This window comes from Hippocampus bargibanti, linkage group LG17, assembly GCF_051943395.1.
Source record: "Hippocampus bargibanti isolate YZ-2025 linkage group LG17, ASM5194339v1, whole genome shotgun sequence".
NCBI classification, from domain to species: Eukaryota; Metazoa; Chordata; class Actinopteri; order Syngnathiformes; family Syngnathidae; genus Hippocampus; species Hippocampus bargibanti.
The window spans coordinates 13506540-13534314 of record NC_142750.1 but is presented as its reverse complement, the minus strand read 5'-3'; the positions used below and the strand labels follow the sequence as shown (position 1 = coordinate 13534314).

The following is a 27775-nucleotide window of genomic DNA, read 5'->3' as shown; positions in this document are numbered from 1 at the left end:
CGCTGACGAAGCCTCTTGGATACTCCTGTACGACTGAGAGCTTACACAAACGAATTGCCGATAGTGTACATCCGGCTACACAACAGCAAGGCCTGTCTTCTTTTTTTTTGCATGTCAATTTTAATATCACTGTTGTTCCACTTGTACAAATTAGTTCACAAATAATAATAACAATAATAATAATAATAAACAAAAAATATTAACAAGGCATTTCCCAAAATAAAGCGGGGAAAAAAATTACAATTGCATTGAAAATATTTATTTTCAACATCTTCTGTTTTACAGAAATATCGTCCGGTTAACATAGCTATTTCTTCTTCTTTTGGTTTGTTTTGGTTGGAGCGAGAAAGATGTTCTTTGTGTTGGGGACCTTGCCCTGAAAACACTGCTGGTAACAGACATTCACAGATGTGTTGATAGAAGAGTCTGGGATGTAATGAAGTCGAGACATGGGGGCACGTAGGAAGGAAGGAAGGGTGGCTGCTTAGTAGCGCAAGTCCCAACATGACACTTTTTATGAGCGCTGATGTTGACAGATCTATCCTTGTGCACATCTATAACTCACAATGACACTCGCAGCGAGTGCTTGCTTTTGCTCGGCATGTTTTAAATCCCCCGTTTTGGAAGTGTTGTTAGTCTTCTGAATAACAGTCTGAATTATGAATTCACATTACGTATCAAATGCTTCCCGGCACAATGCTTGGTTTCACTCAAAGAGCGGGTAGTCAACCACATTTTGTACTTTGCTCATACATGAACAGTAAATGAAGGCCAAGCACTGCCTTTCCCTTAAAGGGAGAATAAATAATAAATAGTCACTGTTTTTTTGTAATTCAAACGTACATTGAATGAAACTGAGGCAAATCACTAAGATGCAGCGAAAACACAAAAGCTTCAGTCAACTGTTTTCCTGTACCCGTTTGTAATCCCAATTACCCTTTTTTTGCGTCAGCCCAGGCTTCCGAATGTTGCAAAAGGGGATTGAGTGAGTCTTTGAGTATTTACAGACTCACATCTACTTAGAGTGTCTGACACCATGGGGGCCAAAAGCTCTTTGATGGACCATGGTGGAACCAAGCAATTTGTAATCTTCAAAGATTTTAATCTGTCATTTAGTCGCCATTAGTAACAAGAGGTGACGATGGACTGCAAGGTACCAAAAAAGGCTATTAAAATTCACAAAATTGCGCAGTACAAAAAGATAAAAATACAGAAAGACATCTATACAAAATCAGCATTTGTTTTAGTGCCAAACAAATCGGGAATTCAGCATGTGGGCTTCCAACAACGGCCCGTGTAGGGTTGTGCTACATTAATCTGGCAAAGTCGCAGTCTTCAGCGCAATATTGTCAGTCATCTTGAAGGCTTTTGAAGAGCTCGAGAGACAATGTTGAAAGACATCTTTTTTTGACAGCGAAGCTATAAAACCATCCTTGATCTTGTCCGTACAACTTCATGACACTCATCACATTCCTTTGGGTTCATACCGAGGGGCAGCAGCCCACAGTCGGTAGAGGGTGAGAGCAACAAATGTGGCATGACAGCAAATGAGTGCAGACTCACGAATTAACACAGGTTTCGACCAAAAGACAGTCCAGTTTCTCTCCCAAGCATCACTTGGCCTGTGACCCGCTGCCGGTAGTACAGGAGCAGTTTCCAATCTCGGAATGTGATCTTAACGTCACACAAGTCCAAAGACGGACACTTAGAAAATGAACCCATTCCCGGGCTGATCTTTGACCGTCATTCTGTTGTCTCTCATATACGACTGACTACGATAGCCCGTATTAGTGGGGGTGGACAGACCCGGGAGGCAGAGTCCTTATTTAAGCCTGAGCTGGATGTCAAAAGTATGAAGGCATGTTTGATATGTTTCGACTTGATATACAGTGGTCCTGCAATAGTAGCACTTCATATTCCAGGTTGCCATTTTGAACAGCGGGTTCGGGGATCATAAGTTCCACCTGCTTTTGGGGCAGTGCCCCATTGTCCAAACCGGCCTTGACGCCATCCATCTCCATCTGAGAAGGCTCGGCGTCTAGGTCCAGGTGACCTTTGGCCCGCTTCTTGCGGACAAAGCAAACCACGCCCACGGCGGTTGCTATCAGCACCAGCAGGAGCAGGATGGCGATGGCGGGCACCAACATGGTGGTCATCTTTTTGTTCACGATTTGTGCTCCTGTGATGCTGTCATTTTTTTCATCCGCCGTACGTGCCTGAGTGCATACACTGTCGATGCCGTTTGGGGCCCCCAGCGGACTGGCGCAAATGGTGTAACTGGAGTTGGGGTTCAGGCCTCTCAGTCTGTATTCCGGATATGAAGCGGGCAGGCTGAGTTGCATCGGCCTTCGGTCCGGTCCGGAGAGATTACGGTAGGTGAGACGGATTCCGCGGATGTACGGCCGCATTTCAATGTAGCGATGAAGATCCAGCAGGATTGACGTGGAAGTCGCCTGACGCCAACTGATATGCGGTGCATTTGGGGTGACCGGTGTCACCGATACAGGTTCAGGGGGTGAGGACGGATCATCGTTTTGGATTTCGCAATAAAATCCGGAGGTACCACGTGAACAGGTACACTCAACTTGACCAGACTGGTCCAGACGACAAGTGCCACCATTGAGACAAGTGTGAGAGGGGCAGAAGTGCTGTTCTTCCTCGGGATAGATGCTGCTGTCACTTGGGGGTGCGGGATCTGGCAGAAAGGGTTCATCTGTGTCTTCATTTGCATTGTCGTCGTTAGCCCCTGCCCGTGGACTATCTGTTGTAGCACTCTCTAATGTGGTAATGGGAACAGCGGTAGTAGTTTTCACGGTGGTCGTAGTTCGTGTCGTTGTGGTAGGGCAGCCAAAATCCCGCTGCTCCAGTCTCTCTACGACCTTGCCGGCGTTGATTGGAGGAAAATGGCACCGCGTCTCCTCTGTTCTCTCCAAGGTAATGCTTTGAGATTGCAGCCAGTCTGGTAGCCAGGCTAAGGTACACAGGCAGTTGAAGGGGTTTTCTGCCACAATAAGCTTTCGAAGGTGAGGGAAGAACTGTGGAAACTCCTCCGGGAGCCCTTGGAGACTGAGGCTGCTAATGTCCAGCTCTTTCAGTTCCTCGAGATTCCTCAATTCCTGAAAATGAAGAGGACCCATGGGGTTGCCAGCCAGGTTGAGGTATATCAGTCCCCGAATTTCTTTCAAGATTGGCGGCAGATCCTCCAGTTGATTTCTTGAAATATCGAGCTCATGGATGTTCTTCAGACCGCCGATGAGCTCCGAATTCAAGTCAGTTAGTCCAACGCCACCTAATTTGAGAGACTCGAGATTTGGGGTTTGGAGGTCTGACGGCCTCAGTGTCGGTATGACGTTAAAACGGAGGTCCAGCAACAGCAATCTGGGCATTGCAAGAACGGGCAAAGATGTCAACCTGTTGCCCTGCAATTTGAGCTCCAGCAGGTTATCTAAGCCATTAAACGCAGCAGGGTGAATGGTTTTGATATGGTTGCTATACAAATAAAGACGTTCCAGCAGTCCCATATTACGGAAGCATTGCTCAGAAATGTGGGTGATTTGGTTGGATGACAAGTCCAAATTTTTCAAAGAGGTCAACGGGAGGAAAACCCCATCAGAAATTTGGGTCAGTTTGTTTTGGCTTAGGTCCAGCATTTCCAAGTCGTCAAGACCATCAAAGTCCTCAGAGGACAAGCCTTCGATTCCATTGGCAAAAAGGTAGAGGCTCCTTGTGAATGCTGGCACTCCCTGAGGAAAGATGGCGGAACGTCTCTGGAAACATAAGATGGATTCCGGCGTGGAACAAGAGCAGTCCTTTGGGCATTCACTGGACATGATGCCACGTGCGGTGATGAGGACCAACACCAGTTGCATCGGAGTGAGAAAGACCTTCATCCTGGAGACTGCTCTACACGGCTCAGCCTGAAACAGTAAAACAAAAATGGGAATAGCCATCAATGATCTGCCATTGGGATGTAAATGGACGTTGACGTTGCACTGCACATTTATGTACCATATTGTCACAACATATGTAGATGGGTGTCGTTGAAAGGATGGTTGGCCTGTCAGGTCCTTTGTGTTCTCAATGACATCTACTGATGACAAACTGAAGCATCATGAAGCAATGAGCCATCCAAATGGTTCACTTCTGGGCCGAAGCCTCATGACGCTTCCTTTGTTCTGTTGCGCCATCAAGTGGAAAATAAATGTGGTGACATAGAGAATGATTAACATTGAGATAAGTCAGAATTCAGACTTTAAAATTAGAATTCTCACTTTAAAGTCACAATTCTGAGAATAAAGTCATAATTCTGACTGAGGGAAAACTGATAATCATGTCAGCTTAATTTTTTTTGTTGCTAACCCTAATCTCAATTACGATGTGTGTGATATACAGGAATGAGCAAAAAATAAATACATAAGGATCTGAGGGGCGAGGTAGATAGGAATGAGGAGAAAAAGAACAGATTGTGTGAGAGTTTATTATTTCTACGAGTGATTTAGAAATGATGAGAGAAGGAGGTTGGGTGATAGGCTTCGTTTGTATCTGTCGACATCCTTTGACAGCTTTTTATCTTATCTAGTTTACTTTTTTTTTTTTACTTGCACCGAGTAACCTAAAAACATTGTGCGCGAGCACATGTGTGCTTGTGTGTCTTTCAACCTCCGCCAGGTACAATTGTCTCATTGTCTCAAATGCTACAGCGTCTTTCTCACGTCAAAGGTTTTCGTGAGGGGGGTAAAAACCTCTCATTTCCTCATTCTGAACGGCGTGCATATTTGAGGGACTTTACTGCTTGAGTTGTTTGTGCTTCTGCGGTATTCGTACCTTAACGAAGAGCCAAGTATGTGGATTTTTTTTGTGGACCACACACAAACACGCACGGGATGTTCCGTCCTTGTACCTTGTTGTCAGACCATATATGTCCTTTATCTCGCTCCTTGACAAATGCCGTCACACTTCTGAGCAAATACACCGGATGGGAATTATATCATAACTTTATTTCAAAAACAATATTAAGTGCCAAAAACTCAAAGTAGTAGTATTAATATTTTGGGGGATGTGTGGCAAAAAGATGGAGAAAAAGGACCTGTATTATATCAGCCGTGGCATTTATTTGCATTCTTGTGCTGCATACTTTTTTTTTCTTCCGCTGCCCTCCTTGAAACTGGAGCCCCCTTTGAAAAGATTCCCGCATGTTTTATTTTTCTTTCTCTGATGGTTTGAGTCCAAGTCATCCCAATGTGCGCCTGAACCCCAACGCGTCAATCATCTGGTCTGGATGATTCTTTTCAGAAATCATCAAAATGTTGTTCTACGCCAGGGGTGTCCAAGCTTTTTTCAAAGGGGACCAAATTCAGTGTGTTAATAATTGAAGGGTTCTTTTGTTGATTGTTGCCATTTTAGATTTTTTTTTATGTATAAAATGGCCATTTTAGAAAATTGGGGGGTTCATTGAGTCAATTACTCCTATCCTAATTTGCTGTTGCTAATTGAGCCTCTCGATGGCAGCACTTAGCACACACAGCTAACAGCGCCACGGGGCAATGTATTAATGCTACATGTGGGCCAGCCATGATTGATTGTGTAGTGGAAGCTGCGGGCCGGATGAAAATTAACCATGGGCCGCATTTGGCCCCCGGGCCCGACTTTGGACATGTCTGTTCTCGGCGGTCTGATGCCAGATCACTCAACCCCAAGTGATGCACACGACTTGACTTGCTCGCCTCTATGTCTATGTCAAACGTTTGAAAAATTGAAAACTGTCATTAACAGAGAATTCTTTCAAAATAGCAGATTTTTAATGTCGAGACAATACAGAGGGATATGTTTTGTTCTTGGCCGTATCAAGTTACTGAGGATTTTTATTTATTTTTTTGGTCCATTTACATGCATGCTTTGGTTCAATCCAATCCCACATGGTGACTATTTCCACACCAAAATCATGCCGGTGACGAAAAGAGAGAGCTAGTAAAAGAAAATTGGCCACAATGTTGGGCAGACCAAGACAAAGATAAACAGGGAGAGTGTTTGCGGTTGTGTTTTGGCATGTTGAATTTTCTCGCATGTGCGTACGTGCCCAAAAAGGCATGGGACTTTCTCGCGTGCAGCTAAGACCACAATTACGAACGAAACAGTGCAAAAGCTACACTGGAAGATGAAAAGGTTTCTTCAGCCGTCATCTGTACTTCTTTGAAGGTGTCGGACGTTTCGCTTTTTGCGTTTCGTCCGACACCTTCATTGAAGTACAGATGACGACTGAAGAAACCTTTTCATCGATCGACCACTCCTGTACAACTGAGAGCTTACACAGACATACACTGGAAGATAATATAGAGCTGTTCTCCACAATTTTCAACTTCGACGTTTTTTCATTTCAAACATTTTGTCAACATGTTATATATACAGCATATATAATATTAGATAATATAATACAGGTAACATCAGAGTTACGACCGGCGCGAGTTAGGGACCATCCGTACTTACGACCATGACCGCCAGACCCTTTTTTTAAAATTCTACGCCTGGCACCGCAACGCGCAAGCAGCCGGCAACGTGCACTACAATTTTGGCCAGCCAGCATGTCACACACTCGCACAGCAATTTTTTTGCGTTACTAAACTCAATACAGTAGTTATACTGTGCAGATATTGTGTCGGCAACATCTCGGGTAGTGCTGTACACTGCTTTTTTCCTTCGGCGTCCGCCTGAGTCCGAGCGTGTGTGTCGGGCGACCTCTTCTGACGAATTTTCAACAGCGCACATGCGTGGGAAGCCGTGCGTATTTGGGTCAGTAGAACGTGTGCGCCGACACTAAACCGTAAGTATAAAATGTTGAAATAAACTATACAGTAAAAACTTTGGTATACATTACAGGTACATGTATACGGTAATAAAAATCGATAATACGAAATATAAAATGATAAAAATGACACTACAAGTTATAAAATTAATAAATGAACTGTAAAGAGTTTGGTATATAATAGTATTCAAAAGAAAACATTGCTTAAAAACAACAGATTCACATTGATACTACCCTGTAATGTAAACGTCATGTCTGCCATTTTGAATGGATTTTGACTCTCGACCGTTTTACTTACGACCGTTTTGTCGGAACGTAACCCGGTCGTAACTCGGATGTTACCTGTGTATGGATGTTGCTTGATCGGGGTTCTTTTTGGGTTTTTTTGGATTTTTCCCAACAAATGTCAGGTATTTGTAACTTTGTTGATGTTTTTTGTGGAAGATATGTGACATGCAGCAGCGAAATGCCAAAAAGCTTTACAGTACACATTGTCTAAGTGCGCTTCATTCCAGAGAAACTGGATGGGATGCGATTCAGTGATTAGCTTCAGATCGCAGATAACAGCTCGCTTGGCATGTCACATTCCTCCCTTTTTTTTTCTTTTCTATTCAGACTCATTTGTCCGGGTTTTTATGAGTCAGCGTGTAAAAAGATAAGAGTGAGCACCCCCGCCACTAATTGACTCCTGAGTGTGGTTTTAACTCAAGTGTCTTCAAAAAAAACTAAGTGGACTGCTTTGAAAATTTGAAATACGGAGAGGCCGGAGGGGTGAAGTTGGGAAATCGGGAGCAGTGTAGAAAGATCGTCATCCTGCCCTCTTCTGACTCGTAATTTAACCCCCCTTTTCGCGCGCTTGTTGAGACATTCCTCAGACTGCCGGCAGCTGAGCTCGAAGAAGCGCAATAGTCTGTGTCAACAGTAACTTTTCAAGATGATAGATTTACGAGAAAACAATGCTGCTTGCAAATGAAGGACAGCTTTGGAAAGAAAAAAAGCAGATGTCTTTCATGATTGTTCTTACATCTGTTTTTTTTTCTTTGTTTCTTTTTTTTTAACGTTTGCTCCAATCTGCCTGCATGGATCGTGTTAAAGTACAATGCGCTGACTTTGAAATACCAGCGAGCACTCATTTACATGGGTTGTAATTGGAATGAACTCAGCTAGTGTTATTAACCAAAACAGCAGCCCTTAGAGAGGCGCATCAGTTAGCAAATGTTTTACACGGGTTCCTTAATGCAATCTTTCATAAGCTGGCGGCATCTTCAACATTGATTCAGGGCAATGTTTTGTTGTTGTTTTTTTTTTACGAGTGGGGGGGAATTGTGTTTTGCCACAATTGGCAGGATGAAGGTTTTATTCTCCAGTTTTATAAATTACAAAACAACAGTTTTAGCTTTTTCTAGTATTCTAAAACAAATCACGTGCCTCGCCCATCTGCGGTTGAGTAAATAAACGCACAACTTGTGAAATCGGTACTTGAATAGTTTTAGGATTATATTTAAAAACAACAAGCAAACAATGACGCCACCTTGGTTGTGGTCAAGAAAAACACAAGCAAGCACTGAGGGTGGTGTGGAGGTCAAAGCAAGGTGGAGAGAAGGAGGAGCCTGTGAGGGAGGGGGCCACGGCTTGTGAGGGTTGGAGTGACACTCCTTTTCCACGATTTCCCCCATTTTTCCCCACCCCCTTCACCACTGTCTACATCGTCGGCTACCACAGCTGGACCTTGTTATCCATAATCCTGGCGGGGTTACGTGCCAACATGACAAAGGAGGTCAGGAGAGGTTTTGGGACGGACGAGCGAGATTTGGAGAGGATGAATTGGGATAAATAAAGATTACGGGAAGTGGTATCTCGCAAAACACTCCTCCAGGTGTACCTCCGGTGCGCACATGCTACACGAGGTTGAATATGTCTGTTATGCTAATGAAGGACCGCCAAATATGTGCTCGTGGCGGGATTCGTTGCATTTCTGAGATTACGATCCGTCACTGGTTGTACCTGTTTACATAAAACACATACAGTTCACATACAGTGCACTTAAATTGCCCTGTTAGAGTCAACCGAGTTGTCAATATTCAATATTCATTTCATTTCTTTTATTCCGCCTGTGCTCCTAAAATGAGTCGAACATCCAATGCGTTCTTCCAACTGAAACTCATACCAAAAATTGATTTTCACTGTCACTCATGCAATCCTTGACTATATGTTTCAATTTGAGACACTTTAAGGCCCCATGAAGCATAAGCGTGAAAGTCCAGGCCTAATCTGGCCCGCCACAGCATTTTGTTCAGTCCGTGAAAGCAAATCAAAATTGTGACGTTTGCTAAAGTCTGAACCAAAATTTCAAATTGTCCCATGTTAACTGCTTATTCCTCATTAGGGTCGCGGGGGGTGCTGGAGCCTATCTCAGCTGTCTTCGGGCACGAGGCGGGGGACACCCTGAATTGGTTGCCAGCCAATCGCAGGGCACACATACAACAGTCACTCTCACAGTCACACCTAGGGACAATTTGGAGTGGTCAATCTGCGTGCCACGCATGTTTTTGGAGTGTGGGAGGAAAACGGAGGACCCGGAGAAAACCCACACGGGCCCGGGGAGAACATGCAAACTCCACACAGGGAAGCCGGACCGGGACGCGAACCGGCGACCTCTGCACTGTGAAGCCGGTGTGCTAACCACTCGACTACCGGGCCGCCCCAACAGTCATTATTTTTTACTTAAAATTTGAAAACTAGTTATTCATTAATTTGTTGTGCGCTATATATGTAATATTTGGAAGGGATGAAACATAGTGGCTTCCCCAAAAATTCAGAACAGCCCTCGAGAGGAAACTGTCAACTGACAGCCTTGCTTTATAGCAAGGGTGTACAACTCATTTTTTTTGCCGCGAGCCACATTGTATTGCTGTTGTTTGTATTTGTGGTTATCTGGTGCAATTTTTGGTTATTTTGTTCTTATTCGTAGGCCCAAGCCTGTTAGCTTACAAGCTACAAGCTTACAATCTTATGACTAGCGTCTGTTTTAACAACCTGGTGGTATTTAAATATAAGTGCGAGATGAGGTCAATGGGTGTTTCTTTTTTTAATTCACACACTCTTCATGGTAAACATTTTTTAAATGGTTAAAGTGATTATTTTATGTTTACTAGATACGTTCGTGGGGAATAACGCATGTTTAGACCATTTTCATTTCATGGCCTATCTAGATGTTGAAGATCCGAAAAGCTCATTGATGCAGACACAGACGTTGCGGGGGTCAAGAGGATTTGGGATGAGGGGTTTAAGGTAGGTAGGCAGGGAGGGAGGACACCTTGAGGTTTAAGATCAGCCTCAAAATTTGAGCTTGCACAATTACTTTGTGTTGTGTGACCCCAGACAACAGAGATAAGTCTTGTTTGACATCACACACATGAACATTGACTCTCACCGATCAGGTTACACACACATGCACAGACACACACGCACACTCATCACACCTGAGGCACGCTCTTGTTGTCGTTGTCTGCAACAAGCACTATGGAAATCCAAAACCCTTTAGAACAAGTCTGAAGGAAATAACTCCTATAAGACTCCTTTTCAAGGCACAGCACAAAAATGGCTCCGGTTTTCATCGTTTGTGTCTTGGCAGGCCATCTTTCAACGTCACACCCCACCCAGAGACGAACCACAACTGAGGTCATAGTCCTCTTTTTGTTGTTTTTTTCTTTAATTTTAGGTCGATCTTGCCCGAGATCTCCAAAGTGAGGTTCTCATCTTACACAAACATGAAAGTCTCAAGTCCATCACAGACATCCTAGGCTTTCATCTTTTTTTCTGGTCACAGCATCCTCTTGGGGTGTTTTGCCGTCTGTAAACAAAATGACCGCAGGGAACCAACCGAGAAGCAGGGGCTACATGGTGGCCTTTATGCCCCCTCACTCAAAATTAGCAAAGGCCAGATTATTATGTGTCTCTGAAAGATTCAACTGTCCTGTGGTTTGAGGTGTGTTCACGATCATTTATGTGTGTGCGATCTACACTTATCGGCTGAATCACGGACAATCACGGCCTGATTTATTTATTTTTCCCCCCAACTACAGCCTAACTTGGGTTTTGAACGTTTCGGTTCTCATCCAATTTGGTTTTAAACTAAAGAATGTCATTATTTTATGCTTCGGTTTACAACCGAAAATGGGTTCTCGACCAAACTGAGCGCACCTGAATGCACCAATCGACTCCCCTCTGCTTCCTAATATGTCATTTCCGGGTTTTGCGTTTTATTGTGACCAACGCATTAGTGTTGTTGAATCAAGTTTTTATTAAAAAGCAGACATGTTTTGCTGATATTTCCATAAATTATATGATATTCTCATATATTACATTGTGAGTTGATTGGTTTGTATTGTTAACTCGCGATTAAAAAAAAGCTGATATTGATTATAATGGGAAACGTTATTTTGTTTTTCAACCAAATCGGTTTTCCAACAGGTTTCTGGAACGGATTATGATTGAAAATCCAGGTTTGACTGTACTTCCAACTTTGAATCTAGATTACTTCACAGAGCGGCATCACTAAAATTTGTATAACTTTGTCATTTTAGGAGTCGGTCTCCACAATGAAAATGAGTTTGCAAGTTAGCAGTTAGCCTAGTCACTTCTGTTGTTCTTCTACTACCGCTGGTCACACACTATTTTTTTAAAGTGAAGTTCCTCAGATTGAAATAAATCTAAGATGTTCAAAGATAGCTGCGAGTGTAGCCTTCTTTGGAATGGATTGCATTGGATTTGCCTTTATTAGTCTCGCAGTGGAGAAATTTACATTTTCAGCAGCAAAATTATGAAAGAAATGAAAGTAGATCAGCAAAATACAGGAGCTGCTGGAAAGGCAGCCACTCTCGCGGCGCCGTCTTGAAGTCAAAAGAACCCAAAAAAAGTAAATAAAACATACACCATCGGCAGATGAAAATTTCAGTTTATGTATTTCCGATCAATAATCCCTGTGTTGTTAAGTGTTAAGTGGAGGACCACGGTCGCTTGTCATGCTGGCCATCGGCACCACGCGTCCCATTATTGTCTGTTGAAACACGAGCTCAGCTCAACACAGCCAGGGCGTGTCAGGCGTCACACGCTGGCACACTGACTGACAGCAAGACCGGCATGCTGACAGGCAGGCTGACAGGCAGACGGCCTCGCGCCAGATAAACAGTGTCACAAGTGTACACATCCTCCGGCACGTTCTTCTTGGAACGCGCATCGTGCAAATATGACTCCTCGCTCTCTGTCTGTTTGCCTTGCTCGGCGCCTGCAGCGGTTGCACCCAAATATTTTCCTCCATGGGCCACATAGACAATCATTGAAGCATCCATCACTGGCCATTGTGAAACTTCAATGTGATATGTTCACAAATCGGACCTCAATATGGAATAAAAAGTGGAGGAAATGGAACGACCGCCATTTTCAAACCATTCTTTAAAAAAAAGGCTTCCATCTGTCAAATGTCTCTTTGTTGACGTTAACTGTCAAACTACACAACAACACAAATTAGCCTTTCTTTAGCTTCATGCTAACACGCAGTGCGCAGCGCCATAAATAGTGTTACAACGCTTTGGGCCCACTTAACAGACAATATAAAAATCCGATTTTTGTGTGATCCTCAAAGGGCTGTCCTGCTGAAACTATTCATTTGTGTCCGAATCGCCAACAGTTCACCTTTCACTTGGTCTCCGTTGCGAGGACACTGTGGTTACTGTTAGACATGGCTTGACATGCGTGTGTGTTCATAAAGTCACAACAATCTGTTATGTCTGAGCACTTAGCTCCAAATAAACAAAACACTCCATTGCAGAATGAAAGCCGCATGATGCCACAGTAAACTGAAACATTCTGCCTACTCCCGTTTGGTTTAAACCTTTTTTTTTAAAGATCAGATGATCATTTGTAGCCCTATTTCTGTAATGGTCTGTAATAATTTGCTTTCCAGTAATTTTGGTAATTACTTTTTGACTAAGTTAATGTCTAAATCATTTTTGTTGTTCCGTCTATTTCTCTTCATAACTTGTGAGAAGGGAGGCTGCATATTCTAGTTCAGTCTAACCTCGTGTACCTCGAGAGAATCCCTATGTAATAATGGTAGTTGGTTGTCACCATTTCCAATTAAATGGCCGCCCACTACGAGGTATAATATAGATGTAATAAAATGCCCGCCAACTTCTTTTCCTTTCGGCTTTTCCCCTCAGGGGGTTGCCACAGTGAATCAATGTCCTCCAACTACAATGTATAATATAGATTTAAATACATGAACATGTAATACTATATAAACTTGTCCATTCCAAATACGATTATACAATAGGAATGAATACAAATATTTTATAACACGTGAACCTAACAACATTAGTGTTCGGTCCTACAATGGAAACATTTAGTCAGCAAATGAAATGTGCCTTCTCCAGTTCAGGATGCACCACGCCCCAAAGCCGCATACGATCATCTTTCAATCTGTTGGCCTCGAACTCTGCCATGATTTCGTTGCCAATATGGATGATTGTCAAAATCGGCCACTATACCAAGTCTCGGTTGAGCTTCATCGAGGAGACTCCCTTTCGGAATTGACGGACAATTTTAGTCATCACAGACAGCAAGATTTTCTTCCGTTTACCGTGGTTTCTTTCAGACCGCGTGCTAAGGACCACGCTATGCCTCAGTGAGATATGGCAGAAAGTACAACAATGAACCGACTCGATCAGTCGTGTCCCTGGGGATTCCAGCGTTGTGCATTTTGTTTATAAGTGAGGTCGCGGTGGCAGTTAGCTTCCCACAGTATATTTGTTTACGAAGGCCTTTTCACTCTTGACTCTTAGATTATAAATTATGAAAACGCAAATAGGCTACATTGAAGACCTTCCACTGTATATCACACGTATTTAACTGGTGAGTATTTCTAGTTCTCTAGTTATACTATTTATATACAGTCAAACCTCGGTTTTCGAACTTCACAGTTCTTGAGCAATTTTTTTTTTTTTTTTTAATGCCTTAGTTTGCAACAGAAAATGGGTTCTCGACCAGACTGAGCGCATCTGAATGCACCACTTGCCTCCCCTCCGCTTGATTATACGTCACTTCCTGGTGTCAAGTATCATTGTGACCGACACATTAGTGTTGATTAATCAAGTTTTTTTTTTTATTATTAAAAAGCAGACTGTTAGGTTGAGATATCCGCAAATCGGATGTTATTCTCCTATAGCCTTCCATTTTGAGTCAACGTGTTTGTATTGTTCAATATCGATAAAAAAAAAAGCCGACATTGATCATGATTGGAAATTTTTCGGTTTTCGAACAGGTTTCTGGAACCAATTATGGTCGAAAACCTAGGTTTGACTCTATGTTATATTTCTAGTTCTCCTATCATACAAGGTAACTACAGTAAAGTCTCGTTATATCGATATTCAAGGGAGTCCGAAAAAATATCGATATAACCGGGACTATCGATATATCCGACCCTGTTTGCATGTAATTTTCTCCGTGCGTGCATAGAAATAGTATCGATATAACCGGGACTATCGATATATCCGATATCGATATAACGAGACTTTACTGTATTATCATGGATCACTGGAGTGAGTATATTAATGAAATTAATCATTTCCTTGTACAGGAGTGGATTTCGGCTTTTATTCATTGCCTATTCAAATATTTTTTTTATGCCAAGGTTACTATCAATCATTGAAGAGAGAGAGAAGTGGCGTGAGGTATTTTTTTCCACTCCTTATTCCTGGATCACACAATTTCAAGCGTGCCAATGTGCAGCTCTACCTGTTTTTCAGGGCCTCTTTCTGCCCACTTTATTTTCCAAGAGCGACCGTTTGTCATTTTTCAAGTCCTTCCAGCCTCCCGACACGAGATGAACGTGAAATGAGATAAGCGCAAGGACACCCGGGGGATTGATTGCAAAACAGTTTGATACCGCGCCAGCACGCAGGCATGCGGCGGCAGAGAGAGACGGCGGGGACATTCCCAAAGGGAAGACTACCTCCTCTTTTCATCGCGATGCGTAAGTAGGAGTCAATTGACGGCTGACGCTATTTGTCAATGACGTGACAAGCCGGCGTAAAGTCAACAAAAGCTGGCAAGATGCTGTGCCAAAGTTGCTAACGAGGTCGTAAAACACATCCGTCATTGTCACCGTCAATACCCTCACAGGTCGAACAAGTGTAAAACTTTGACGACAACAGAATATCCCCCCAAAAAAAGGACAGTGACAAATTCCTCAAAGGCGCCGAAATATTCTAAAGGGGAAAATGGGGTAATGATGTGCTGGGAGACTTTGGCAATGTCTTTAGCGTGATGAGCGCATGAAATGAAAGAATTTTCTTTATATAATGATACTCCGTTCGACACGCTTTGCTACAAATGCATCACATGTCTTTTTACATCACTTTTTACAGCCCGGATATCATGAGGAAGTTGAAGGTCAAGACCTCTCATCACACCCTTCATGCGTTTTTTCCTTGAATGAATCATAGCTGGCAATACATTGATTTGACATGGACAGCACAAAATATTCTGTTAGAGCAATATCCATATTGATACGTGGCTTTCTAAGAGTTTTGTTCCATTATTTTTTCTGGGGGGATGACAACGGACCCCTGCGGGACACCAATGAATGACTCTTTGTTATTGTAGCGCAGAATGCTTAGCAGTATTTATCTGTGTTTGGGTGTACCTTTGTTTGTTCCTCCTTATTTGCCCTGAAGCAGAAGTATGAACATTTAACTCTTCCATCGTTTGCTTTGGATGATGGCGCAAAGCCAAAGCCCTTCACAACTCCATCCAATCATATTTTACGACCTTTTTTTATGTTGAACAATCAAATCGTGTGGGTTATGCAATTGTGAAAATTTGCTTTCCCACATTTCTCAGTAAGGAAATAAGGCCAAGATAGTAACTATAAAGCTTCTTCTTCTTTTCCTTTCGGCTTTTCCCTTCACAGCAAATCAGTGTCAGAGGTTTGATTTGCATGTTTGTTTTGGCCAAGCTTTTACGTCGGACTATATGAACCTAAGATGAAAATGCTAAGTAAAAGGCTCCCAAACGCAAAATGGTCATTGACACATTCAAAAAAGCAAAACTGTACTCACCATTTGATGACAATGCTCTGACAATACAGTGGTACCTTGGTTCTCGAACGCTTCACAGTTCGAACAAATCGGAGTTCGAACAAAATATTCGAGAAATTCTAGCTTTGTAGTTCGAACACCAATACGACGCATGAGTGCGTACACGAGGGTGGGGTGCTGAGCGACGTACGGGTGTATCGCTCTCTCCGTGACCAACTGTTGTCGCTTGCGGACGTGCTGCGTTTTGTTCTTAGCGTTTAATATAGGTGTACGAAGAGTTTTAGCCCCTAATTATGCCTCCAAAGAAAGTAAGTGCTGCTAAAAGTGACAAAAGAAAAGTAGTGCGTACAAATATTGCATTTAAGAAAGAAATAATCGCAAAATATGAAGGAGGTGTGCGAGTGTCTGATCTGGCTCGGGAATACAGCATGGCGAAATCTACGATCAGTACGATATTAAAGAATAATGAGGCTGTGAAATCTAGTGATGTGACTGTGGGAGTGAGAGCAAGTGTCACTGGATAGATATTTGAAGAGAAAAGAACATCCTGTAGCCAAGTCATCCGTAGCTGTCACGTTCCGAGCGAGAGTGACGGCAGCTGACTCGTCGGAACGTAGTGGAATGTTTGGGATCCCAAAGCAGGCGGCAGAGACTTACTACCCAAGCAGGATGTTTATTCACAAATAAAAGAAAACACTGCGAGTAAGAAGGCAGGGGGTGATCCGACCCGCTTACTACGCAAAAAAGCAAATGGCACACGAGGGTGCAAAATTACACAATCCCGGAAAATGACATCAATTTACGGGACGCAGGGAAAATACCTCGGACCGGATACACTCGCGCATCGAAGGAAGAGTCAAGGTACGGTGGCGAGGTGATCGCGAACCGTATAAATGCCCCGTGTCCGTGATTAGAGAATTGACAGCAGGTGGAGAACGGCCGGGAGAGGCAGCCGCCCCCCACTGTCAACTTGCAAGTGACAGGAGCAAAGAGATGGTTTCGGTGTTCAAACAAATCGCTTTTCGAACAGGGTCCTGGAACGAATTATGGTCGAGAACCGAGGTATCACTGTATAATGATATTTGTAAATTCTTTTACGTGTTAAAAACTGTTCAAATTATGATGACCCTCAAGTTTACAATTATTTCAGTATTTAAAATCCAATATATGCCATATAAAATTAGGTTTTTAAGAGAAGTAGTTTCATCGTCTCGGACGTCTTGCTTGTCTTAAAGATACTGCTCTTAGAACTAAATCATGCTGGTTACACATCAAATATAGTACAGGGGTCCAAACTGATTTCCAAATTAATTGCAAATTGTTTCTGAACATCGAATCATATCGATACTTTTTTTCATTTAAAAGTTTCCAAATTCTCAAAATCAACAGTATTAACAGGAAATTATTATGCTTTCAATTTCTGGAGTAAACATTTTTTTTCAAATCATATTCAAATTTGCTTTTACTTTGATTAACAATGAGAAGCATGTTTGCATATATTATGACACATACAGACATGTTCCAGAACAAGTAACTAAATATTTTTGTTTGTGCATTTTCTGCAATGTCATTTTGAAATAATATACTGTTTTTGAATGAAAGGATGAAAATGTACTTTTTTTTAATTTGATTCATTTATTCACAAAAAGGTTGTTTTTTAATTGTGAGTTGCAGCCCGAAAATGTATCAGTTTATTGGCTGGTAAATGTTCATTATTTAGTAACTATAAAGCGAGTTGGCAAAAAAATAGCCAAGAATGTCAAGAATTGCTTTATTTGCGTGCATACTACCACTGGCGGGTTGAAAAGTTGCCCCCCACCCCACCCCAAAAAAACCCTCTCCTGCCACACTTTGCCCCGCCCCCTTGTCCTCCTCATTGAGCAGGAAGAGGCTGGAGGAAGTCCCAAAGCAATTAGTGAGAGTTAGCCATGTGCGTCCAGGCGCCCCAGGCTAGCCATGTACGCACGTAGGCGCGTGTGTGGGTTTCGTGCATTTTTAAATCCCACACAGACACAAAATCTCGCAGCGATAAATGGTCAACATCCATGTTCCGTGTTGACGCTTTTGTCATCCAACAGGTGCAACTTGATAGTTAGTTGGAAATGTTGGAAATGGACTTTTGGGTTGCTTGTATACAAAGAGATATTTAGATTTTTAGCGCTTAAAACGTTATGCATGAATTTCCAATTGTAACTGATATAAATGCTAAAAAAAAAAAAAAAAAGTCATGGATGGAAAGCGCAAATGTCGTCTTACTTGAAAGCAATGTTTACATGGTTGAATGCTGGTTGAATATATATATATATACACACACACACACACACCGTATTTTCCAGTGTGTAAGGTGCACCCAAAAGCCTTGATTCTCTTCAAAAGGTGGCCCTGAGTTTTTTATGCCTCGGTTTACAACCGAAAATGGGTTCTCGACCAAACTGAGCGGACCTGAATGCACCACTCAACAAGGAAACATAGGGGCCGTTTCCTTACATGGCACTTCCTTGTGTTGCGTCTCATTGTGACTGACACATTGAATCAAGGTTTTTTTTTTACCAGGAAGCAGACGTGTTTGGCTGAGATCTCCACAAATCAAACGTTATTCTCGTATAGCGTGAGTCGTCGTGTTTGTATTGTTCAATCTCGACTTTTTGTTAAAAGCAGACCTTTATTATAATGGTAAATGGTTCTGTTTTCAAACAGATTTCTGAAATGGATTATGGTCGAAAAATTAGGGTTGACTGTAGTCGTCATTAAATCTGGATCCACCTTCTCTATTTGCCGCCACATCCATCTAAATCTCCAACAATCCCTGACCGCAACATTAGGTACACTCTAATCTTCAAGCTACATTTGGGTGAGACGGATAAAGTTCCCTGTTTGAGCAACAAAGCGTTTCATTGTTTTGCTCACTCACCCGGTAAAGTCGTGCCCACTTCCGGCGTCGCTTCCACTTTGCTTAATTTTCGAGACGTGCTCACCTACAAAACACCAAAAGAGACAAACAATCAAATCCCATGCAGCAACCAAAAGCCACAAATCCTTCATTTGCCTGGAGGTGTAAGAAGACATTGTTTTTATTTTTATTTTCCCTCCTCCCTCTTTTCTCCAGTGCTTCCAGCTGTGCGTGTGCGCGTGTGTGTCAGAGTGGTTTGAACTTCTGGCAGCTGAAGCGAGTGACAGAGCGGAAGAATGCAGGCCGACGACTGTGGGCTCTGCCAACTTTGTTATCTTGTCAGAAGTCCATCATCGCCGCAGGACGCTTGGTTGACGTTAGTTGTCGATCTTCACACCTGCTGCTACAGCTATTGCGTCACCATCCCCAAAAAGACGGCACAAAGACTAGCGTAAATCTGCCCCCTCCCATCTTTTTGATATTGCGATTAGTTTTCCGATGATATTTCAGTTATTTACCCCCCCCCCCCCCCCCCCCCCCCCCATGCCCGCTCTCCATCCAACAATCGTCTCCATCGGACGATTGTTGGACCTGCGCTATCGAATGAGGAAAAACTGACTTGGTGTTTTGGATGAGCCCGCCACTCGCTCAACCTGCTTGCCCATCGATACCTGCTTCACTTTTGCATATATCAGCCCTGAGTCAGAGCTCTGTGTGTGTGTGCGTGTTTGTGTGTGTGTGTGCACTCCTATGGCTGCGTACCTTTTTTTTTTGCTGAGTAAGGTCTGGTTTGCATACATCACTACCTCACTTTCCAGATGACACCACCAGATGACACTACCTCACTTTACATTCAAAAATTACATGTATTGTCTGTTGTCACTTGTATGTCTTTTTAGCCACGTTATAAGTGCCTTGCATGCCTTTCACGCTGGGTCCGAGAGGACATTAATTTCATCTGTGCTGTATGTCATGCATATAAAGCTGACTTTGACTTGGACTTGACTTTCGTTTGCCCAAAGCTAATTACAGCCTTAAATTAAGAGCTTTTTTTCCAATGTGAGGGGCCCCTCGCTGGAAACGCTGCAATTTGTGGTGACTTTTTTCGGGACCAAGCAACTTCCCCGTCATCCTTGTGCGTCTCTCGCGCGGGCGGTCCCCTGCTTTTGTATGTGTTGACATTTTAGGCGAGAGACAATAATGTCTGGCGTGGATGTAGGATGAATGCATTGGGCAGTAGAGCTGTTGCCTGCTAAGTGCTAAGTGCTGCCATCTTGAGGCTCAATTAGTAACATCAAATTGGTATAGGGGTCATTAACTGAATTAGCCCACCCAATTTTCTAAAATGGCGACGTTCTACATTTTTTTTATATTCCAAAATGGTGGCAATCAACCAAAGAACAATTACTTCTGTCCAACTGTTATAAAATAGTTTTAAAAAGTGAAGTTAAGTGAATATTCCATTTCCATTTTTCCTACCTGTCAACCTTGATTAATATTCCTGTATATCGGGTGTAGTACGCTGTACATTATTTGAATTGATTAAAAAAAACATGACCACAAGCGTAAATGCATACAGATTATCGTGCATGCGCACATTATGATTTTATCAATCCGACCATGCGCATCGATAAAAAAATATATACAGTAAAGTCTCGTTATATCGATATCGGATATATCGATATATATCGATATATTTCTATATGAGAAAATTACATATATATATCGATATATATATATTTTTACGGATATATATATAACGAGACTTTACTGTATATACAATTGAGGATTACTTTTTGCTGGTTTGCCGTGACAATAGCAGTGATTGCCTGCAGCATTGTCCATGGCTACCAGCAGTTGAGATGAACTTGATTTGAGCCAAAATGGTCTTTATAAGATTGGTTCACAATTACACACCAAAAAAATCTCATGTAAAAGTTGTAGTAGATATACATGTATTTGAAATGTTATAAAATACACGGGGAACATAAGTTGACAGGTATGATTTTCAATGTCAATTTAATATTGATATGCATGTTTCAAATGAACAGAAAAAAAGGTTAACTCATTCACTGCCAGACATATGCAAAAATGTGTCTACTCCAGTGCAATTGTTTTTGTCATTGTCACTCGAATTCCAGGACCCACATAATATTGCGTTTTAGGACGACATAAACATTCGATGCAGCATAGGAAACCTCAGACTCTCTTCTTATATTAGAATGAAACAGTTAATTCCTAAATTATATGGGTCTGGAGTTATATGAGCTTGAAATGAGAGTGGATGCCCAAAATACAATGCAATACATACATATTGGTTTATATAGCGCTTTAACAACAAAGCACGAACATGGAAAAAGCGGAAATGCTGCCCCTTAAGAAAGGTAAAAACATTGCCTGGGGCCATGGTCAATGCTTTATCGGCACCCAAATGAGGAAAAACAAAACCTGAACAAATTAGGAAATGCCGCTCTAACGTCATATTTTCAGTTCACAAATAAATCCGTGAATGGCAGTGAAAGAGTTAAGATAGCTGAAATTAAACTAAAAAAAGCAAATGTGAAACGACATGGCTGGCTGAAATGTATTGAAATTAATTGCTGTTATATACGTATAAGGAACGTCCGCCAGGGTTGCCTCCCCCCACACACACACATTTTTAACACACCAAATCTGGACCCCTTTCCTTGAATTTTAACCAGCCGATGCCTCGCGTGGGACGCTGCTAATTGGGTGGCGAAAACAAAGTTCATGGGGCCACTGTGCCACTTCTGTCCCCAAAATGGACACAAACTCCTTTTGCAAAGCTAAGATCGAAAGATAAATATCCCAATGTCAGCCGTCACATCTTGCATGGGTGATTGATTGTGGCTCTATCTTTTCGGCAAATACAATGGAACCTCGCTTTTCATCCGCTGTTGCAAACCGTGAAGCCACCAAATGCCAACACAGAACTCTGAAGATGAGCCCATCTGTGGCGGCGCTAAGATTCGGAGCACCTTTAACACCTGTGCTCATCTTGCTTTGGCACACCTGGCATTTGTTTTCCATGTCAATCTGCATCCACGTGTCTCCCTGCTACGCTCACAGACCGGAAGGTTTTCCAGGAACAATGACAATTCCTCTGCGGCTGATTTCAAGCAATTTTTTTTACGGTCTGTGCACCACGATTGGGCTATTTTACTGTTTTGCCCCCTGGGAAGGATTATGTGATTTTCCCTGTCTGTTTGTTCGAAAGGGGGGGGGGGGGGGGGGTGAAAAAGATGCTAATCTGTCTGAAGCCTTGATTGTGGTCAGAAGATTCTTTTTGTGCCAATTAAAACATTTTTTCCCCCTCCCTCAATGGCTTTTTCTGAGCAATTATTTGAATTAAAGCGGATGTGTAAAATGTTTTTTCTTTGTCAAAAAAAACGGGTTTACACTGGAAAATACAATAATTGTTCTTTTGTTGATTGTCTCCATTTTAGATGTTTTTTAATGTAAAAAAAAATCGCTGTTTTAGAAAATAGTGGGGCTGATTCGGTTAGTTAGTCAGTTAGTCATCTACTCCCATGGCTGTAAAGTGTCCTTGAGTGTTTTGAAAGGCACTTGGAAATACAGTAAAGTCTCGTTATATCGATATTCAAGGGAGTCCGAAAAAATATCGATATAACCGGGACTATCGATATATCCGACACTGTTTGCATGTAATTTCCTCCGTGCGTGCATAGAAATAGTATCGATATAACCGGGACTATCGATATATCCGATATCGATACAACGAGACTTTACTGTAAAATGTATTATTCCTATTACTACTAATTTTCTGTTCTAATTGAGCCTGTAGGAGGCAGCATTTAGCATCGGCAGGTAACAGTGCTACTGCCCAATATATTAATTCTACATGCTGGCCAGACGTTATTGAGTTTATGACGGAGGCTGCGGGCCGGATGGAAATTAACCAAGGGCTGCATTTGGCCCGCCGCGGGACGGATTTTGGACACATACCTGATGCACAGCAGAGGCAGCGGCAGTAGCAACCACATCAGAATTGCTCTTGATGAATGAATGACTGACAGGAATTTTAATCATCCTCACGGCGAGTGTCTGGTGCTGGAGTCATGCGTGAGACTAATCATTTCCACACGATGTGTGTCTTTCTTTTTAAAAACCACATCAATTGTCTCATATTTTAGCAGACCTTAAAAGCAACACGTGATTTTGATGCAAACGTTTTTTAGGGGGGTGGGTCCGCACATGTGTGTACGACCCGGCCAACTTTTATGACCTGCAAGTTGTTTTGAAGTATATCGCCGGAGCCCGCATTGCCTCCGCGCTCCCTCAATCCGACTGCTCGATTGCGATGAGCGTTTGCGCATACGTGCATGCAAAGCCGCCCCTTGCCCGTAGCCCACCGGCATCTACACCTTGCTTCATGCTTCGTGCACCCACCAACGCGTAACTTTGCTCTTTCATCAGAACAGAAGCGTTGATGCAATCCACACGCCACGCGAAGGTTTTTGCTCCACAAGTGAACGTATGTGCGTCCGAAAGTTTTACGCGCAGGATGATGTGGGAAGCGGACAAATTGATCTGAAATTCTTACCCCAGAACTTGGGCTTTGTTAGCTTGTTTAGTTGAGTTTTTCTATCCAAGCGGTTAAGTCCACCAGTGGTGCGTTGTGTCCCAAAGTACTCGGAAAGAAAAGAGAGATTGACTCGTGCGCTTGCCTGCCTGCCTCCGCCTTCGAGTGGCGAGCGAGCGAGTGAGCCAACTAGAAGGAGAAAAAAAGTCTTGGGCATTTGTTCTTCTTGCTGTCGGGCTGGCGGCTGGGAGGAGTCAGAGTCACCTTGCAGCGCACATTCCGCGCGCACTTTTGCTCACTTGCACTCGCACGACCTGTTTCGAAGACTCACTGCGCTCTGTTTGCCAGTGTTTTTATCAATTCGCTTGCTAAAACATGCTTTGTTTTTTTTCTCTCTCCTGTTTCTCAACTTCTGAATTCATTGCCGTCGTTGCCATCAAGAATCGTCAACAATGATTAGTAGGTTCTACGAGTGCTTTGTAGGTTGTTCGTGCACGTCTGTTTCCAAGACTATTATTATTATTATTATTATTATTATTATTATTATTATTATTATTATTATTATCTAATCTCATCTCATCTCATTTTCCGTACCGCTTATTCCTCATTAGGGTCACGGGGGTTGCTGGAGCCTATCTCAGCTGTCTTCGGGCACGAGGCGGGGGACACCCTGAATTGGTTGCCAGCCAATCGCAGGGCACACAAAGACATACAACAGTCACTCTCACACTCACACCTATGGACAATTTGGAGTGGTCAATCTGCCTGCCATGCATGTTTTTGGAGTGTGGGAGGAAACCGGAGGACCCGGAGAAAACCCACGCGGGCCCGGGGAGAACATGCAAACTCCACACAGGGAGGCCGGACCGGGACGCGAACCGGCGACCTCTGCACTGTGAAGCCGGTGTGCTAACCACTCGACTACCGGGCCGCCCTATATATATATATATATATATATATATATATATATATATATATATATATATATATATATATATATATATATATATATATATATATATATATCCGACCCTGTTTGCATGTAATTTTCTCAGTGCGTGCATAGAAATAGTATCGATATAACCGGGACTATCGATATATCCGATATCGATATAACGAGACTTTACTGTATATATATATATATATATATATATATATATATATATATATATATATATATATATAATATACACACAGTAAAGTATCGTTATATCGATATTGGTTATATCGATAGTACTGCTTATTACGATACTATTTCTATGAACTCGAGAAAATTACATGCCCGCAGGATCGGATATATCGATAGTCCGGTTATATCGATATTTTTTCCAACTCCCGAGAATATCGATATAACGAGACTTTACTGTGTATATATATATATAAAAACCGTGGACCCCGATTGTCAACGTCAATAAGTAATAATATACATATACTGTATAAAAACCCAAAAAAAACGTTTTTTTTTTGTTTTGTTTTGTTTTGCCGTGGGCCACATTGTAGTTACAATTTCCTCTCAGGGGACGTTATAAATTTGGGGAAACCATTAGAATGTTTTATTTCCTCCACATATTACATACAGAATGCATAACAAATTCATGAATAATGAGTTGTCAAATCTGAAGTAAAGAATAATGACTGTTATTGTGGTTTACATTGGATAATTTGAAATGTCGGTTCAGACTTTATCAGGCATCATGGAATTTCACAACTTTGATTTGCTTGCGTGGGCTGAATAAAATTATGTGGGGGCGGGGGGGTAGATATGGCCCCCAGGCCTTGACTTTGAGACCTGTGGTTTAAGCGTTTTAGTTCAATTCACAAATTGTCCTGGTTTAAATTTAAACTGGCAATGAGCATCAATAGCTTCAAAGAATCCTCTTTTTGCAGAATTGTTGGCATTTGTTTTTCTGCTGATTTTTTGGTAGTGAGTTCAATTGGCAGTCAACTTTTTTTTCAATGTGAAAAATGTGAAATTTTTTTCTAAACCGACAATGTCTTTTTTCCACATGGGAAAAATGACGCATCTCTTTGAGGGAGGTGTCCATTTGAATCTGAAGTCAGTGACACACCCAACATCTTCATAGAGAAAATACAGCTTTTTCACTCCTTTTGATACAAGTTCTTATTCTCAGTGTTTGTTCACTCTACCAAGCATTTAATGCAGAGCTCAACGAAAGTGCGAGGCTATTTGCCAACAACTACTGGATGAATTGCCAATAACTGAGTGGTTTGGACAGCCACAAGCGCTCGCAGCGAAGCGTGCGGCGCATTTTTATGGTGTGTTGCAGCTCGGGCCGTGTGTGCCGTCATTGCGCTGGGCTGCCAGCTCCGCGCCAGCAGTTTAGCATCCGAGTTGGCCCCATAACCCTACACAGGGAGAGCTAGTAAAGTCCTGGCATGCTCTCGACTCAGTTAGCCCCTTGAGTGTTTAAAAGCTGATGGAGCTTTGGCGCCATTAGAGTGAGATCTGTGTTGAGAAATTGTAAACAGAGTGGTTAATATCATTTCATCAAGTGCAGTTTCTATACTGATAATTGAGTTGAATGAGTGGATAAAGCAAGGGTGTCAAAGTATTTTTTTTTGTGGGCTACATTGTAGTTAGTTTCCTCTCAAAGGCTGTTATGAATTTGGGCAAGCCATTAGAATATTTTTTTCACTCCACATATTCCTAAATAGAGCACACAAGAAATTGAAGACTGTCATTGTGGTTTACATGGGACAATTTCAAATTTTTGTTCAGACTTTCGCAAGCATCATAGTATTTCACAAGCTTCATTTGCTTTTGTGGGCCGAATAAAATGATCTTGGGGGCCAGATTTGGTCCCCGAGCCTTGACTTTGACACCTGTGAGATAAAGCCTTCTCAAACAGCGTTCCAGTTGTTATATATATTTTAGAATTTCATTTGTATTGCTTATTTGCACGTACCTGGCTGAATATGCTAAAGTTAGCATAAAGCTAATTGACATTCGTAGGCCCCTGACAAAGCCACATTTTAAAGCAAATTCAGTTTCATCCATTTCTGTGCAGCATCACAGTGAAATGCCAATGCACCACATTTGCTTAGAACTCTTGGCTCCACGACTTCTCGCCAGTCTGCTGAGCTCACATTTCACATATTAGGGACCAGAGTCACTCAGTGGCATCACTCAGTGGCATCATTTTTCTAATTTGCACAACGGTTACTTTAGAGGCCGTTTCAGAGCTTTTGGACTGCAGTTATAAGTTGTGAATTTTTGTCCTTGGAAGAACCTGAGGGACTCCATTCAGGAGAATATTACAATAATCAAGACTATTGGATATTAAAAAAAGCATGGATATGCTTCTCCTGGTCTGCTTGGCCCATGGCGACCCTTAAATGTGAATATTACTATTGCGAGTCTTTCTTCTTCTTTGGATCTTCCAAGTATCCAAATGCCCTGTGGTGGATGCCCTGTTGCCTCTCACGGGTCAATTTTGGTGCGAGGCGCACTTAGTATGTGTGTTTTTACGGAAGCATGGGAATAAAGGTTGTTAGTTCCTGATGGAGGCCCAGTTAATACCCTTCTCTTGATTCCTTTTTGGCTAAGAGTGCACCATTTTGTTGGCTTATCTGCATGCACGTTGGTGTTAGGTGCCCATGTGTGTTCTAAGGCGTCTTCCCGTCACGCCTAAATGCGCTCGGACGGGAGGCATGGGTGGGCTTTTGTGAGACAGAGGCCAGATCCTCACTACCTCAGCGGCCCGTTAGCGAAGGAGAAGCCTTCTGTGGGAACGACAAGCACACAGGAAAAAAAAAAATGGCAAATCGGTTAATGAGTGGGAAACGGAGAGATCATAAGTATGCTCTCAAAGCAGAAGTTGACCACTTCGCATGAGAGTCGGCCAATATTATCAATAGACGTCTCTTCCCACCAATGCTCCCGGGTTTCAGCCTTCAATTATAAAGTCGTTGTTCAACATTTTCTGAAAGGACAACGGATGTAAGAAAAGAAGTGGATCTATCAGAAGTTTATATACAACAGGGGTGTCCAAACTTTTTGCAAAGGGGGCCAGATTTTGTGTGTTAAAAATATATGTGGGGGGGGGGGCAACCTTAGCGGACATTCTTTACATATAACAGCAATTAATTGAAATACATTTCAGTGAGCAATTCAGGGTTTCACATTTGCATTTTATTTTCATTTTTGCTGTCTTCAGCATGTGTTTTCTTTTATTTGAAACAGGCATTTCAAAATTGAATGGACATTGAAAATTGAAATTGAATATTCACTTAACTCCACTTTTTTAACACTAATTACCTTTTTGCAACACTTATACAGCAGTACCGTATTTTCTGGTGTATAAGGCGCACCGGAGTATAAGGCACACCCCCAATTAATGATGTATTTTCAACCCTTTTCCATATACAGTGATACCTCGGCTCGCTTTAGCTCACGAACTTTA

General features: G+C 42.3%; 2 protein-coding genes across 5 annotated transcripts in view; one reads left to right on the top strand and one right to left on the bottom strand.

The window, feature by feature from the left end:
• Positions 1-27775, top strand: part of coro7 (coronin 7) — a 113198-nt gene that overhangs the window by 47706 nt on the left and 37717 nt on the right. The window lies entirely within an intron of this gene.
• Positions 244-23526, bottom strand: vasnb (vasorin b). 2 transcript variants are annotated; one of them, XM_089019318.1, is made up of 4 exons: positions 23373-23526; positions 18809-18872; positions 4009-4175; positions 244-3917 (listed from the first exon to the last, which is right to left on the bottom strand). In XM_089019318.1, exons 3-4 carry the CDS (start codon positions 4009-4011, stop codon positions 1845-1847), a joined length of 2076 nt encoding a protein of 691 aa, XP_088875444.1. In that variant the 5' UTR covers positions 4012-4175; positions 18809-18872; positions 23373-23526; the 3' UTR covers positions 244-1844. The 2 variants fall into 2 exon arrangements, with proteins under 2 accessions (XP_088875444.1, XP_088875445.1); XM_089019319.1 differs by lacking the exon at positions 4009-4175.